This window comes from Anser anser (genome assembly GCF_964211835.1).
Source record: "Anser anser genome assembly, chromosome: 7".
Taxonomy (NCBI): domain Eukaryota; kingdom Metazoa; phylum Chordata; class Aves; order Anseriformes; family Anatidae; genus Anser; species Anser anser.
Window position 1 is genome coordinate 26,354,603 of NC_139727.1, and position 12,604 is coordinate 26,367,206.

A 12,604-nucleotide genomic window follows, 5' to 3' on the forward strand; every position below is an offset into this window, starting at 1 on the left:
TTGCATAGTATGTGCTGGCAACCTGAACTGGTTAGGCACTGAAGACACGTCAGGTGCCTGCATTAGTGTACCTTGCTAGCACGCTCATGGTTAAAGAAACTGTCAGATTTGAACTGATAAAGATTTATTTGTTCCAGTGGCAAAGAAACATAAAAAGAAAATTATGAAAATAAAATAAAATTAAAAAAGAAGTGTCACATTACAATTTCATCTCGTCCGACACATTATATTTTTAAGGGACATTATTTTGAACTGAAGTTTCAGTGTTCTTAATCGAGTGCTGGAAAGCAATTAATGCTGTGGCTGGTTTATGGTGTATATGATGAGAGGGAGCATTGAACAAATTTTCTTTTTATCCCTGGAAATAGTCTGGCTGCAACCCATTCTGGTCTCACATTCCTAAATATTTTTGTAAGTTCACATAACTCTATACAGTAGGAAAGCCTAATACAGTACTTAAACTTCACTCAACTGGGAGAATTGTCCCTTGTGAGGCACAAGCACTTCCCAGAAAAACCTAAAAGCAATTAATGGTACAAAGGGGAAAAAAGCTATCAAATGCTCAACTTAGCTGCTGACACATTACAGAAAACACTGCTTTGTTCTGAACACAATGTACTTTAAACTCCCATTTCAGCTGAAAGGCATGTCTTTAAGGTCTTTTTTAAAAGTATTAACTTACTTAGCATTGAAACAAATGTGAATATTGAACATAAAAAATAAAATATAATGAAAAATAGAACACTTGCCGAAAATAACAAATGCACCATGTATCTGGGGAATGTACGTTAACTGTAAAAGTTTCTTTCATTGGCCAGTAATTACCACATCATAGCAAAAGTGTTATAACTATGGTTGAGGGGGTATGCTTGTTAATATATATATTTTTTTCAGGTACCTACAACTAAAATCATTTTTCCTGATTTAGCATCTTTCAGATTTTTTCATAGACAGAAATGAATTGATTTGAAGAGTTTCAAGCTGCCCTTTTGGCAGTTTTTTGGTTTATAAAAGCATGAAAAAACATTTTATTTATGCTTCAACAAGTTTTTTTTTTTCCCATTATGCTAACTCAAATGGCTTATTTTTAACTAAAACTGCTTATTTCTATGAGATGAAGCTCACTATCATTACATACAATAATTTCAGTTTATTCATTCAAATACGCAAGTTAATAAAAATACACATTTTTATTCCAGCACAATGTTTCTCTCTGTATTCTCCTCAGCAAAACACTTTCTAAAGTAGACCACAGAGGATTTTTTTTAATTCTTTTTTTTCCACAGAATATGTGCATAGCTCAGACTACACAAACATCCTCTATAGCTCTCCCAGTCACTTTCCATTTCAAGAACGAGGCAATTTGTGTTAACACAAGACAGCTTATCATGTGCTAAGTCTGCATGCAATTTTCTCGTGAGAACAACTATTTTGTACCTACTTGACACACGCAGCACTATACTACACCCAACTAATCAATTCTGTCTATATTAAGAAGTGGGGAGAAAAACTGCCCACAGCTGTTATATTACATCAGCTTTCCTAACTACTTCAGACAACTCATTTTGGGTTTGTAATTTATTTTTTTTAAAAAAAAGCTAAATTGGCATAAAACATAGTCCTTCCTTCTACTTCAAGTGCATTCTTTTCTTTTTTTTTTTTTTTAATCTTGTCAGAGATTCCTGCTGAAGTACAAAAGTCAGAAAATGAACTATACTTTCTGCAAGCACCCCAATAAGTTTTGAGGGCAACAAGCTCCAAGGGTCATTGGTTGGCCTTTGCATATTTCTGCACTACCCTTACATGAGTGAGTAATAGGTTTTCATCAGAGACCTCACAGGTCTGTAGACCTAAGCTTTTGGGATAGAACAAATTTTACATACTACTTTTTTTTCCATAAATAAGCTAATGAGAAATGTCTGTCAGTTGAGATCAAGTCAGAGAAAGAGGGAGTGGAAAAAAAAAAAAGAAAAAAAAGCTAAACTGAAAAGGACCAGTAGAGCCCAGAAAGCTCTGGGAAGGAAGGATGGACTTTGGACTGGGCACACCCTGATGTGGGGGAGATGTTCCTGTTCAAGACTTGAGGTCCCTCACATTTTATGCCCATGTACTACAAGATGAGGTAACTACCTTTGGTCTTTTTAACATTAAAAATGCTAAAGACCACATCACATATGAATTCAAGGATAATTATAATATTTTTTGAAGTTTTAAAGTATTATTCCATCTGCATAAAAAATAGCTTACAGCTGAGGAATCACAACCTCAGAATACTGAACACAGGGAGTCTGCTAGCAATTTATCTTGCAGTTCACTCATAAGATTAGCTTAACTATTGATCAACCAGCACTAATTTTTATCAGCTTGGCTTCCCACCATGCTGCTGGTATGACTTTATACAAACTGCCCTTAAACACTTTTTTTTTCCTTCTTCACCAACCAGTAAGCCATTTCTTTATAGGAAAGGTATACAGATTGCTTCACTCCTTAGTAGTATGGTTCAGCTTGATCATTGACAGAAGGTTCTGCTATGTGAATACAAAACAGTATAGACTTGAAATGAAATACTGACATCTTTGACAATGGTGTTCTTTAAAATGCTGCATCCCCAGAAAACATTTTTATTCTGTCACAGTAGCATTTCCAACAGAAATCTGTTTTGTCAAGGAAAAAAAAAAAAAAAAAAAGGCAAATAGCTACAAGTGTAGAAATGGAGCCTGGCAAACCACTGATGTTCTAAATACTGTTACTACATATATATACCAGCAGCTAGCAACTTCATGCCCAAGCTGAAACCATAGCTTCTCACCTGAACTGGAGGAATGCAATCCCAGCAGCACGTTCAGCATGACATAAATTCCCATCAGGCAATGAGCGGTAGCCTGCAAGTGAATGCAGCCCTGGCAAGTCTTATGTCTCATTATGAAGAACAGAATTAAGAGCACAGACATGGTCTTTTAGTCCATGTTGTTTCTGTCAGACAGTAAAAATATCAGAGGGAAAAATACCACGAGACCTAGAGAAATGAACACTTAGAAGATAAACAACAGGCTTAAGGTAGAAAGAAAAGTTGAAAAATCACACTTGGTTCTGGATCCTGTGCACTAAAACTATGGGACTCACTTCACTAATCTGTTCTTCCAGAGTTAATTGCTGCTGTTTTTAAATGGCATTGCAATACCCCAAAGGAAATACACTTTCTTTAGAGATTTATTGCTTTTTTTAAAGTGTCATGATGTAGAAGCTCTGCACAAGTATACATACAGGGTATTTTCCTGTTGCCTCATTCCCTAAAATGTGAAGTATGTGATATCCAATGTTGTGACTTTGTACTGGATAACAACAACTGACTAGAAGAAAAAAAATACATTATCTTTCCATCAGATTACATTACAAGTGCCTTGACAGTCACTTCATGCTTGCAAGATTTACAGTACCTATGCCTATTAGGAAAAGGGTAATGTAATTTTCCTTTTTATTTCTAACTCTTCTGTTTCTGACAGTCATACTAAAGATAACAATAGGTTCATAATTCCTGATAAAGTGCTAAATTTCTCTTTGATACTAAGGCACAGTAATATCTGGAGTTTGGAAAATTTGGAGGTCATAGTTTATTGTTGTTGGGTTTTGTTATTGCTTTTCTTCTCCTCCCCTCCAAAAAAAAAAAATGCTCATACTTGGCTTGTGTTACTAAATGAGTAACTCATTGTTATTCACAAGATTTAACCAAGAGATCCATAAAGGACCACAGAATTAAAATGAAAATGTAATTTTTAATTAAGTTAACCCCAGTTTCATTTGTGACATTAATCTTGCCTCTGTTTCTCCTTCTCTGTTTTCTCAAAATTTCTGTGCAACAATTGAAAATTAATATATCCTTCCTCTGTGCAATTCCTTAAAATACTACCTACAACTAAACAGCATTTACTTTGAAATGCATTTTACCCTGCACTCCCTTACTTCTACATGAGGACCAACAATGCTTTTTCCAAGTCCAGTTTTCTGTTCCATGTTGTTTTTAAAGGAATCTTCAGGTTTTGCTGCTTATGTAAGCAAGCAGGCATTTTGATCAAGCTACAGTAGTAAAGGCATCCACAGGATCTCTCTCATTTTGCACTTAGAACACTGAACCCAGTACATACTAACAGAGAATGGGAGTATCATTTCTGCAAACTCAAAAGCCTAGCTCTGGGTAAGCTCTGGTAGGCTTTTTTTTTGTTGTTCATTACTTTAATCTTACTTGGCATATTTCTGATTTCATATACTGTCCACAGGGGGGTGAAAAAATACATTCAATAGGAAAGCTAGAGATGATTTTTATCCATTAAAAAAATAAGCAACAGAAAATGCCCAAATCTTTACATGCAGACCTACTTGCTAACAGGATCTAGCTATTTTTAATAGCAGTATGTTAATACGAATGTTTTATATATGATCCATCTTGTTTGAATTTTTCCCTGTGATATTTGATTACACCAGATTAAATATGATCTATTCTTCCAGTAATATATGTCTGGACTAACGCTGACACTGAAAAGCCTGTCAAGAAGGCAGCAAGAGGATGACCACAGCAACACTTCGCTGTAACCCTGCTAGCATTTGTCATGGTCCTCTCAGGTACAGAGATGTGCTGGCACTGCCTCAGTCTTGTCACTGAGAGAGCCTGGGTCACAGGAGATTATAGACTGAAGATCGTCTCTAGCCCTGTCCAACACCTGTACATGTACTGTGCTATTCAGCCAGGACCACACTCAGATGGTCTCCATGGGATTTAGAGACAGTTACTTCCAAGCTAACGATTTTTCTGGTATGGGACAATTTTCTGCTACAAAAACTACCTTTTCACTGCTTACCAAAAACTGAAGTTTAAATCTACTACTAAACTTAGCTAATAACTTAATTTTTGGTGATGCATGGAGCTGCACAAAATATATCAACTGAGCATCAGTATCCTCTCTGCACTTGTGTATTCATGCTGCTTCAGACTGCTTCCCAGTCAGGCTGTAAGGAGTGCATCATAAAAAAAATAAATTATTCAATCTATATATGGTTGTCACATAAAATAATTGGCATTACATAATTATCATCGTAGTTTTTCATATAATCTTTTCACTCTTTAGTGAGATCTCCAGTATTACTAAATTTAGAGATACTAGCCAAACAATACTATTTTGCAGATGAAAAAATAAGGTAGAAAGAGATCAAGCGATGTGACAAAGATTTGATGACAATTTATGGAAAGCAACCCCCCCCAAAAATATATCCTTGATTTTAAGTCATTTGCCTCAAATAAATGCTTTTTCATTTATTTTCTTCTTTCAAACAATTCTTTTACATCAATATACAAGTATTATGTCCTATTATGTATTTGCTACCGCATGCATAAAATTCTCTGTGAATACACCTTTATGATTAAGAAGGTGTAATTGACCTTAAGTAAAAGGCATAGTGGCTAAAAATCTGCTTTTATTAACCAAATGCAATGCCTTAAATGTAGCATCTACAAAAAAAAAAAAAAAAGAGTTCTGCAATTGAATCCTGGATGTTATCGCAAAACTTTACCGTATAACAACTAGTAATTATATATTTTTAAACTATTCCAAGCAAGAACAAATATTTTGAAATTTATGAATTTTCTAACTTTAAAGATGTCATATATATATATATTGAAATTTGAATTGTTTCAGCATTTCTTTAAGCATATTTCCAATCCTTCACAGTGCCAAATAAGTACATTTCTATTTCTGCATGCGTACACACACATTTCAAATGTATAGGCAGGAAAAGTTAAGCGGCCAGTAATTTAAACAACGTAAATTGTATGTTATAAGAAACACTTCGGTATATAAAAATGCAAAACCTTTATATTTTAACCTTTCATCACTTGAGCTTTGCCAAAGAACACCTAAATACCATATTTTTATACCAGCTGTTTAACAACATATTTTTTTCTATGGTCTAATTTGTTGTGCTTGTCTTTCCTGCCCTTTCATTCCCTCAAGTTAATGTGTTATTATTTCAGTTGCACAGCACAATACATAGTTGCAGAAAGTCATTATGCTGCAATCTAACAAAAATATGTTTTTGTACACTCATCTAATAATAAATGAGGACAACATGTGCCTGCATAGTTGGTAACCTTACAATAACACAACATTTAATAAAGGTAACATACAATGTGAGACCTAGTCTAATAAGTCTGGTCTATACAGTTAAAATACATAAATAAATAAAATGAAGAAAACTAAAACAAAAAATAAATGCTAAATTCTTAAAGACACTTCAGTGGCATTTTCATTGTCTAGAAACACTACGAAATGCAACAGCAAGTTTCTGTAAAACAGTCACTGTTAAAGTCGTAATGCCTGGTTCTTAGTCAACTGTGAAAAATCTGTGTAATATTGCACAGCGATCTTTCATCCTGATTTCCCAAGGAAATACTGCTTATGCAATGATGGTCTGTTTGCATATACTTCTTTATTTTTATTTGTTGATTCCCTCTAAATAACTTCTGAACCTGTTAAAGAGTTTCAGCCACAGGGGACAAAGTGGCAACAGCCTCAGAGGTAATTATGCTTCTATACAGTTCATGAAAACGTACATTCAGTTATGAAAGAGAAAGAAAGCTTTCATAGAACCACTTCAGAAAATGCACAAGTACTAGATCAACTAGAGTACCAGGAAACCCACAGGGGACTAGAAGCCACAACAGATTGCCCCAGGTAGAAGGAGCTTGGGGAGTCAGCGTGGAACAGGGGCTATCCATACAATTTTGATGCAGTGGCTGTTGTGGAGGGTAAGAAAATTTAGTGTTGTTAATAGCTCAGATACATATTGTTTTTTGCCAGCTGACATCAGGATGAGGGAAAAACATCTGATTTCCAAGTTGAGATCCTGACTTTGGGTCCAGCACAGCTGGAGCACCCGGTCCAACAGCCTCAGTCCTTGTCCCCAGAAGCGTTATGTGGAGTAGGGCACTCTCCAGAAGAGATACTTCTAGAGGTAGAGTATTGTCAAGAAAAAAGAAATTTTCCTCTACTGCTACTAATAATACTCATTTGCGGCACACTGCTCAGAGACTATAGTGGTGTTAGAGAAGGATCCATGCCATACACTGCCATGATACAGCACCTGCTAGTAACTTGGCAGTCTGCACTAGCCTATGATTCCTCAGCTGATAACAACGGTTATCCCCACTGCCCATAAGTTTATATATAAATATATATATATATATATAAAAATAATCAAACTATAATAGAATGGATTTTCTATTTAATGTATTGTTTCAATTTATGGAATATTTTTTACCACCAAACTATATAGGTTCATACCCTATCAGTTATTCACACCCTCCAAATCACTAACTAAATGAGAGCTTCTGGATAGCTGAGACATTCAACAGGACCACCTCACTGTTTCATGGCTTGGAAAACCTACTTTGCCTTTCTTATACGGTCCCAGAGCATACGAAAAACTTACTTTATGATTACTTTATGCTGTCTTGCTCAGATCAATGTATCTCACTAGAATGTAAGACACTGAATACCAACATGGTAGGCACTGGAACCCAAATAATTACAAGCTGTCAAGTCTTTGCCACAAGCTTCAAATCCAAACTGAACTCTCAGCCTTCCTGAATACGAAGCCATCTCCACAGGGTGTACCACAAAAATGGGTTCAAGGTCATAACAGTTTGTTTACCACAATTGTTTCAAATACGTTTATTTTTCTACCCATACTTCTGATTTTCATCCAAAACAAAGGGAGTAGTCAAGGCCTATATAACTGAGGACAGTCCAAATCCTAAGTTTACAGAAAGGTTCTATTCCCACATGGTTTTTTAAGTCATACTATTTACTTCTTAATACCTCTTTTTAGTTAGACTACAAAGTAAGCCCAGAGGCACAGAGGTGCATCATGATCCATCCAGATGCTAAAACACATTTGTGAGTCAACCTTTCCAAAACAGTACAAGGGTTTCAGAAAACTCAAGCTAAGTACTGAGAGAGTGTGCCACCTCTACAGAGCACTCTTGTGACTCACAGTTCACACACAGAATACAAAAAAGGCACCTTTTGTTGGATGATGTTTTTTCAAAGCATTTTTATAAACTGTCGAGTAAAAATGCTAACATTTCTTAAATATATTCTGATCATTATTAATTATACATGTTTTAATACAGATACTATTAAATGTTTTATTTTTAATACATTTAATTATTAATATATTCAATATTAATACTTATTAGTAAAGATTATTATCTTTCTTTATTGTCTTTCTTTCTTTATTATCTACAAAGGAAATAACTGTATCCTCTTTTTTTCCCCCCTCCGGGTGGCTGCATCATCTGAAAAGTTAACATCAGATTTCCTTTTACAGCAATAAGACATTTTAAGACAATTTGAAACAGAAAACTTAAAATACTCATGCTAAGTTTGAAAAAAATGCAATATTCTGAGAAGCCTGCAGAAACAATACAAAGTGAGATCCAACTAGGATTAGAACAAAAAATTTAAAAGTAATGCAAAAAATTAAAAGTAATGCATTTCATGCACAATATGAGACAGTCTTCCATAGTCTTAAGATTTAGATAAATAGGTACTCCCTTACTAGTAGAACAGACTGTTGATGAGCAGTTTGAAGTTTCTCAGTTTACTTGATTAAAGTTGCATAAAATGAGGAGTTTTGGTTTAAGACAATTGCTCAGTGAGACCTCTCACTTGTGTAACACTCTTGAGAAATCACCAGGACTTGGGAGGACTAACACTTCTGTAATCCAATTCCTGTTGTGACATGCCTTGGAAAGCAAAATAACAAGGTGAAAGTTGTCTCTAGTTTACTGTACTATGGCTTGAAACAGCTCTCTGCTCAAAAAGTGGTTTTGAGCACTCCAGGAAAAAGCTAGAATATACAAGTCACTCTGTTCCACCTGAAATTTTACTTCCCCTCTAAATTTTTCAAGTTTGACATTAAATGATTTTATAGCCCACATGAGCTAATGCTCTTGTGGTTCACAGTAACCACAAAAGAATTACTGACACACGAGTCTTGTCTCCGTGGCATTCTCTTCACTAACTTTTTGTTCCTTTTAAGACCACAAGGAGTGCAAAGCTAAACTGAATGAGTAAGCCTTAACTTCAGCATGCCTACATTCTAAGCACATCATCTTGTAAACTGAACATTACTTCAGTTGGGTTTTCCTGCTAATATACTTCATATGATTCTCTACCTCTCCTTTCAGGCAAGGAATAAAAATTCTTTTTTATTGGCTGCTGCCACGGTGCTCCATTTTAAGCGTCTGTAGTAACACTCTGAAGTGGTTTGTGTATAACTAGAGGCATAGCTCAGGAACCTTGTCTAAAGGTTAGGAGTACTCATCCAGATATAGTTCAACCACACCCACTGCTTCCACCTCTTAAGCAGATTATCCAAGCCATTTCCAACTTCCCTGCTGAAACTGGACCTTTGTAAATACTGATGAGCAGTGTGCAGGGACAGAACAAGCAGCAGAGCATTTGAATCTGATGAGAATGTCACCACCTGACTCCTAACCTTTGCTGCAAGAATGACTTATAGATTTTTTATTAGCAGCATGGCCAAATAGCACTTACCATACACAGAGATGACACCCATTTCATCTGTAATGTTGTGAAAAATCAATACTATAAAATTAATAAGGTTTAGATGGTGATGATAGTTGAGGCTACGCACCTAAGGTACTTTGTTGTTGTTGTTTTCTGACTGTTTTCAATACCATTTGCAATGTCTCTTCAGGTTAAAGTATTTCTCTAACTAGATAACTAACAAGGTTTTTTAAAAGTACATCCTCAATACCATTGCCAGCTTATTCAAATCTAATTCATTATGAATCCATATGCATCTTAGTTTTAAGTTTCCTTGTCAGATGTATAAAAATGTAGATTAAACCTAAAAAAATAAAATAAAAAAAAAAGAAAGAAAAAAATGAGGAAATGTTTTCCTCTATTTCTAAACACCAAGGCTTTATTTGTAATATGTTAGGATTATATTTACTGATTTCTTTTCTTTCAATAAATTTGTAATCCTATCTTTTATTCCAGATTTTCTCTAAAATGTTTGCAAACATCTTTATAAATCATCATTGTTACAACTGAGAATTAGCTAGTCAATAAATAACACACATCAGAACTACTCCATTCCATAGCATTTAATATTGCTAATATTAAATGAAGTATTTATTACATCTATAACTGTATGCAGAGAAAAGTTAATATTCACTTACATAGACTGTTCAGACAGTTAGCTTTATCCTAACCCTTGAAGGTGCTTAAGGGATTATTCCAGACCTTGAAATATATTGTTTATTTTTAATTTACAGTTAGACTAGTCATACGTCTCAGTATCATATACTTAATTACCTGGCTTAATACACAACCATAAACAGCAGACACATCGCACACATGTATAGTAAAATATTTGTTAATGTTGAATTAAATATATTTTTTTCCTTTTTTTTCTTTTTTTTTCTTACTATATGGAAACTTTCACTTGTCATATAATATATGAATATATTCATGAATACACAAATGTAACAACTACTTTATATCAACAGCTCTATATAATGAAGGTATTCTTAGGAATGAACATAAAAATAATTTAGCTAAGCTGCAGGAGATATTTTAAGATAAGGCATAATATAATTACTCATTTAGATGCACTGACAAAGTAAGTTGAGAGGTTAAAAAAAAAAAAAAGAAAAGAGACTATAAAGACTTTTAGACTTGCTGACATGATTATTTTCCAAACGAGTGACCTATATATACAGAAAACAGTGTTTCTACAACAGAGTTGCACAGTGCATTTATTCCATTGAAGTTTCCAAATGTTTTCCTCCCTAATTCATCAGTTGGTTCTAAGCAGATTAGACAGAAACCTCATTCTCTAACCCCTCTAAACACTGACTGCAAACATACAAACATGGAGCTACATCAATGTCACTGTCTGCTCCAGTGATAAATGCTGTCCAATTTCTTTGTCTGGAATATAATTAAAAATAGAAGTATTGGAGACCAGTGAGCTAAACAATCCAAACTATATGTCAGGTACATTAGTGTTACCATTACATATACCAGTCTTCAGTATAATAGTGTACACAGCGTAGTACAAGTCTTTGACTGGATGTTTATTTTAGTTCCAAATTGATGGTAGTGCCTTCCTGTATTTTCAGTGTCCATCCCCATTCACTCATTTCTATTCTGTTCCTTAACTTGACAACTGCTTAGAAACTGTACTATGCAGTACAGTTCAGAACACTTTAACTTTGTTGTTGAGGTTTGTTTTTACACTTAAAATATGAAGACTTTTTAATTGAAGGTGGAAAGAGGTTGATCAGTTACTCACAGTCTCTCCAGGGATCTCAGCCCAAAGAAAGAGCCATTCTTCAACCATAAGATCTTGTTGTTACTCAGAATCCTAGAAGAAGTCAGGAAAGAATTTGGTTAATAGAACATGATAATTCCACTGATTAAAAACATGTAATTATAGTAAATGACTGCTCTGTAAAATACTAATCACAAAATTCTGTGCCTCATTTGCATTTTCCCATCATAGCAGTAAATAAATATTACCATTTCCTTCAGTTTCTTATTTATTAAATAAAAGCATATTCAAGAAATACGTTAACAAATGAACTTTGGCTACGACTTGGAAAGTATAATATCAATGTGTCCCCACATCACTAGTAGATTCAAAATTACTACTGGCAAAGATATTTGCTGGACTTCCAGTCAACAAAAAGGCTGATGAAGCAAGGGAGATGTTAAAATCTGTTCCCTTAAACTAGAAGATCTGCTGTAACAGATCTACCAGCCCTAACCTGTTCTCTTAAATGCTGAGGTAGAAAACAGAAAATATTTTCTTTTCACCTTCTATAGAAGAGGGGAAAAAAAAGAAGAAAAAAAAAAAAGACTAAAAAAAGGACTACCACAAAAAGAGGCTTAGTCAAAAATGCTTTCCTCTTGCAACCTCTATACAGTAGAAATTCAGTAATGCAGCTAAGTTTGTCCCATTCACAACCATCAAGTACAAACGCAAAATGACCCTACATACAAGCTGTTGAAGAATTTGTCTATTTTTCCTCTGTTGATGTCACAAGAGGCCCTAATTTAGTGATTTTTCACTGCAATATTTTCCTGTCTATTTCAGAAGCAATACAATACAAATATGCAGTCATTCTGAAGATGTTACCTATTAAAACCTTACAATATACAAAAGAAGTGCAATTTGTTTTGGAAGCTCAAGGAATCTTTTTTTTTTTTTTAAAGAATGGTTATACAATGTGCAGAAGAAACTTCTGTCTCTTAACAAATCTTATTCCACCTGCTGTAAAAAAGGAATATTTTCATGTAACATTTACAATAAGTTATAGAAGAGGACAAAGTCCATTTCAAAATAAGAGACATTGCTTACCATAAGGCTAGAAACCAAATGTCAAGAAATCTTATGCTCATAACTAGCAAGTTTGAGACTTTGTGAACCAACATTTTGCTTTCTTTCCAAAGTTTTAAAATTATGCGTTGCACAAGACTATCTTAACTTGTCTGGCTCTTAGTATTTCTTATTACAT

General features: G+C 34.4%; 1 protein-coding gene across 7 annotated transcripts in view; it reads right to left on the reverse strand.

Moving 5' to 3' along the window:
• The window catches only part of ADGRA1 (adhesion G protein-coupled receptor A1), a 277,570-nt gene that overhangs the window by 221,399 nt on the left and 43,567 nt on the right, over nucleotides 1-12,604 (reverse strand). For all 7 annotated transcript variants that reach the window (XM_083843221.1, XM_083843222.1, XM_083843218.1 and 4 more), the window contains one exon: nucleotides 11,380-11,451. In XM_083843221.1, the coding sequence (XP_083699347.1) occupies nucleotides 11,380-11,451 (72 nt within the window). The remainder of the gene's footprint in view (nucleotides 1-11,379; nucleotides 11,452-12,604) is intronic.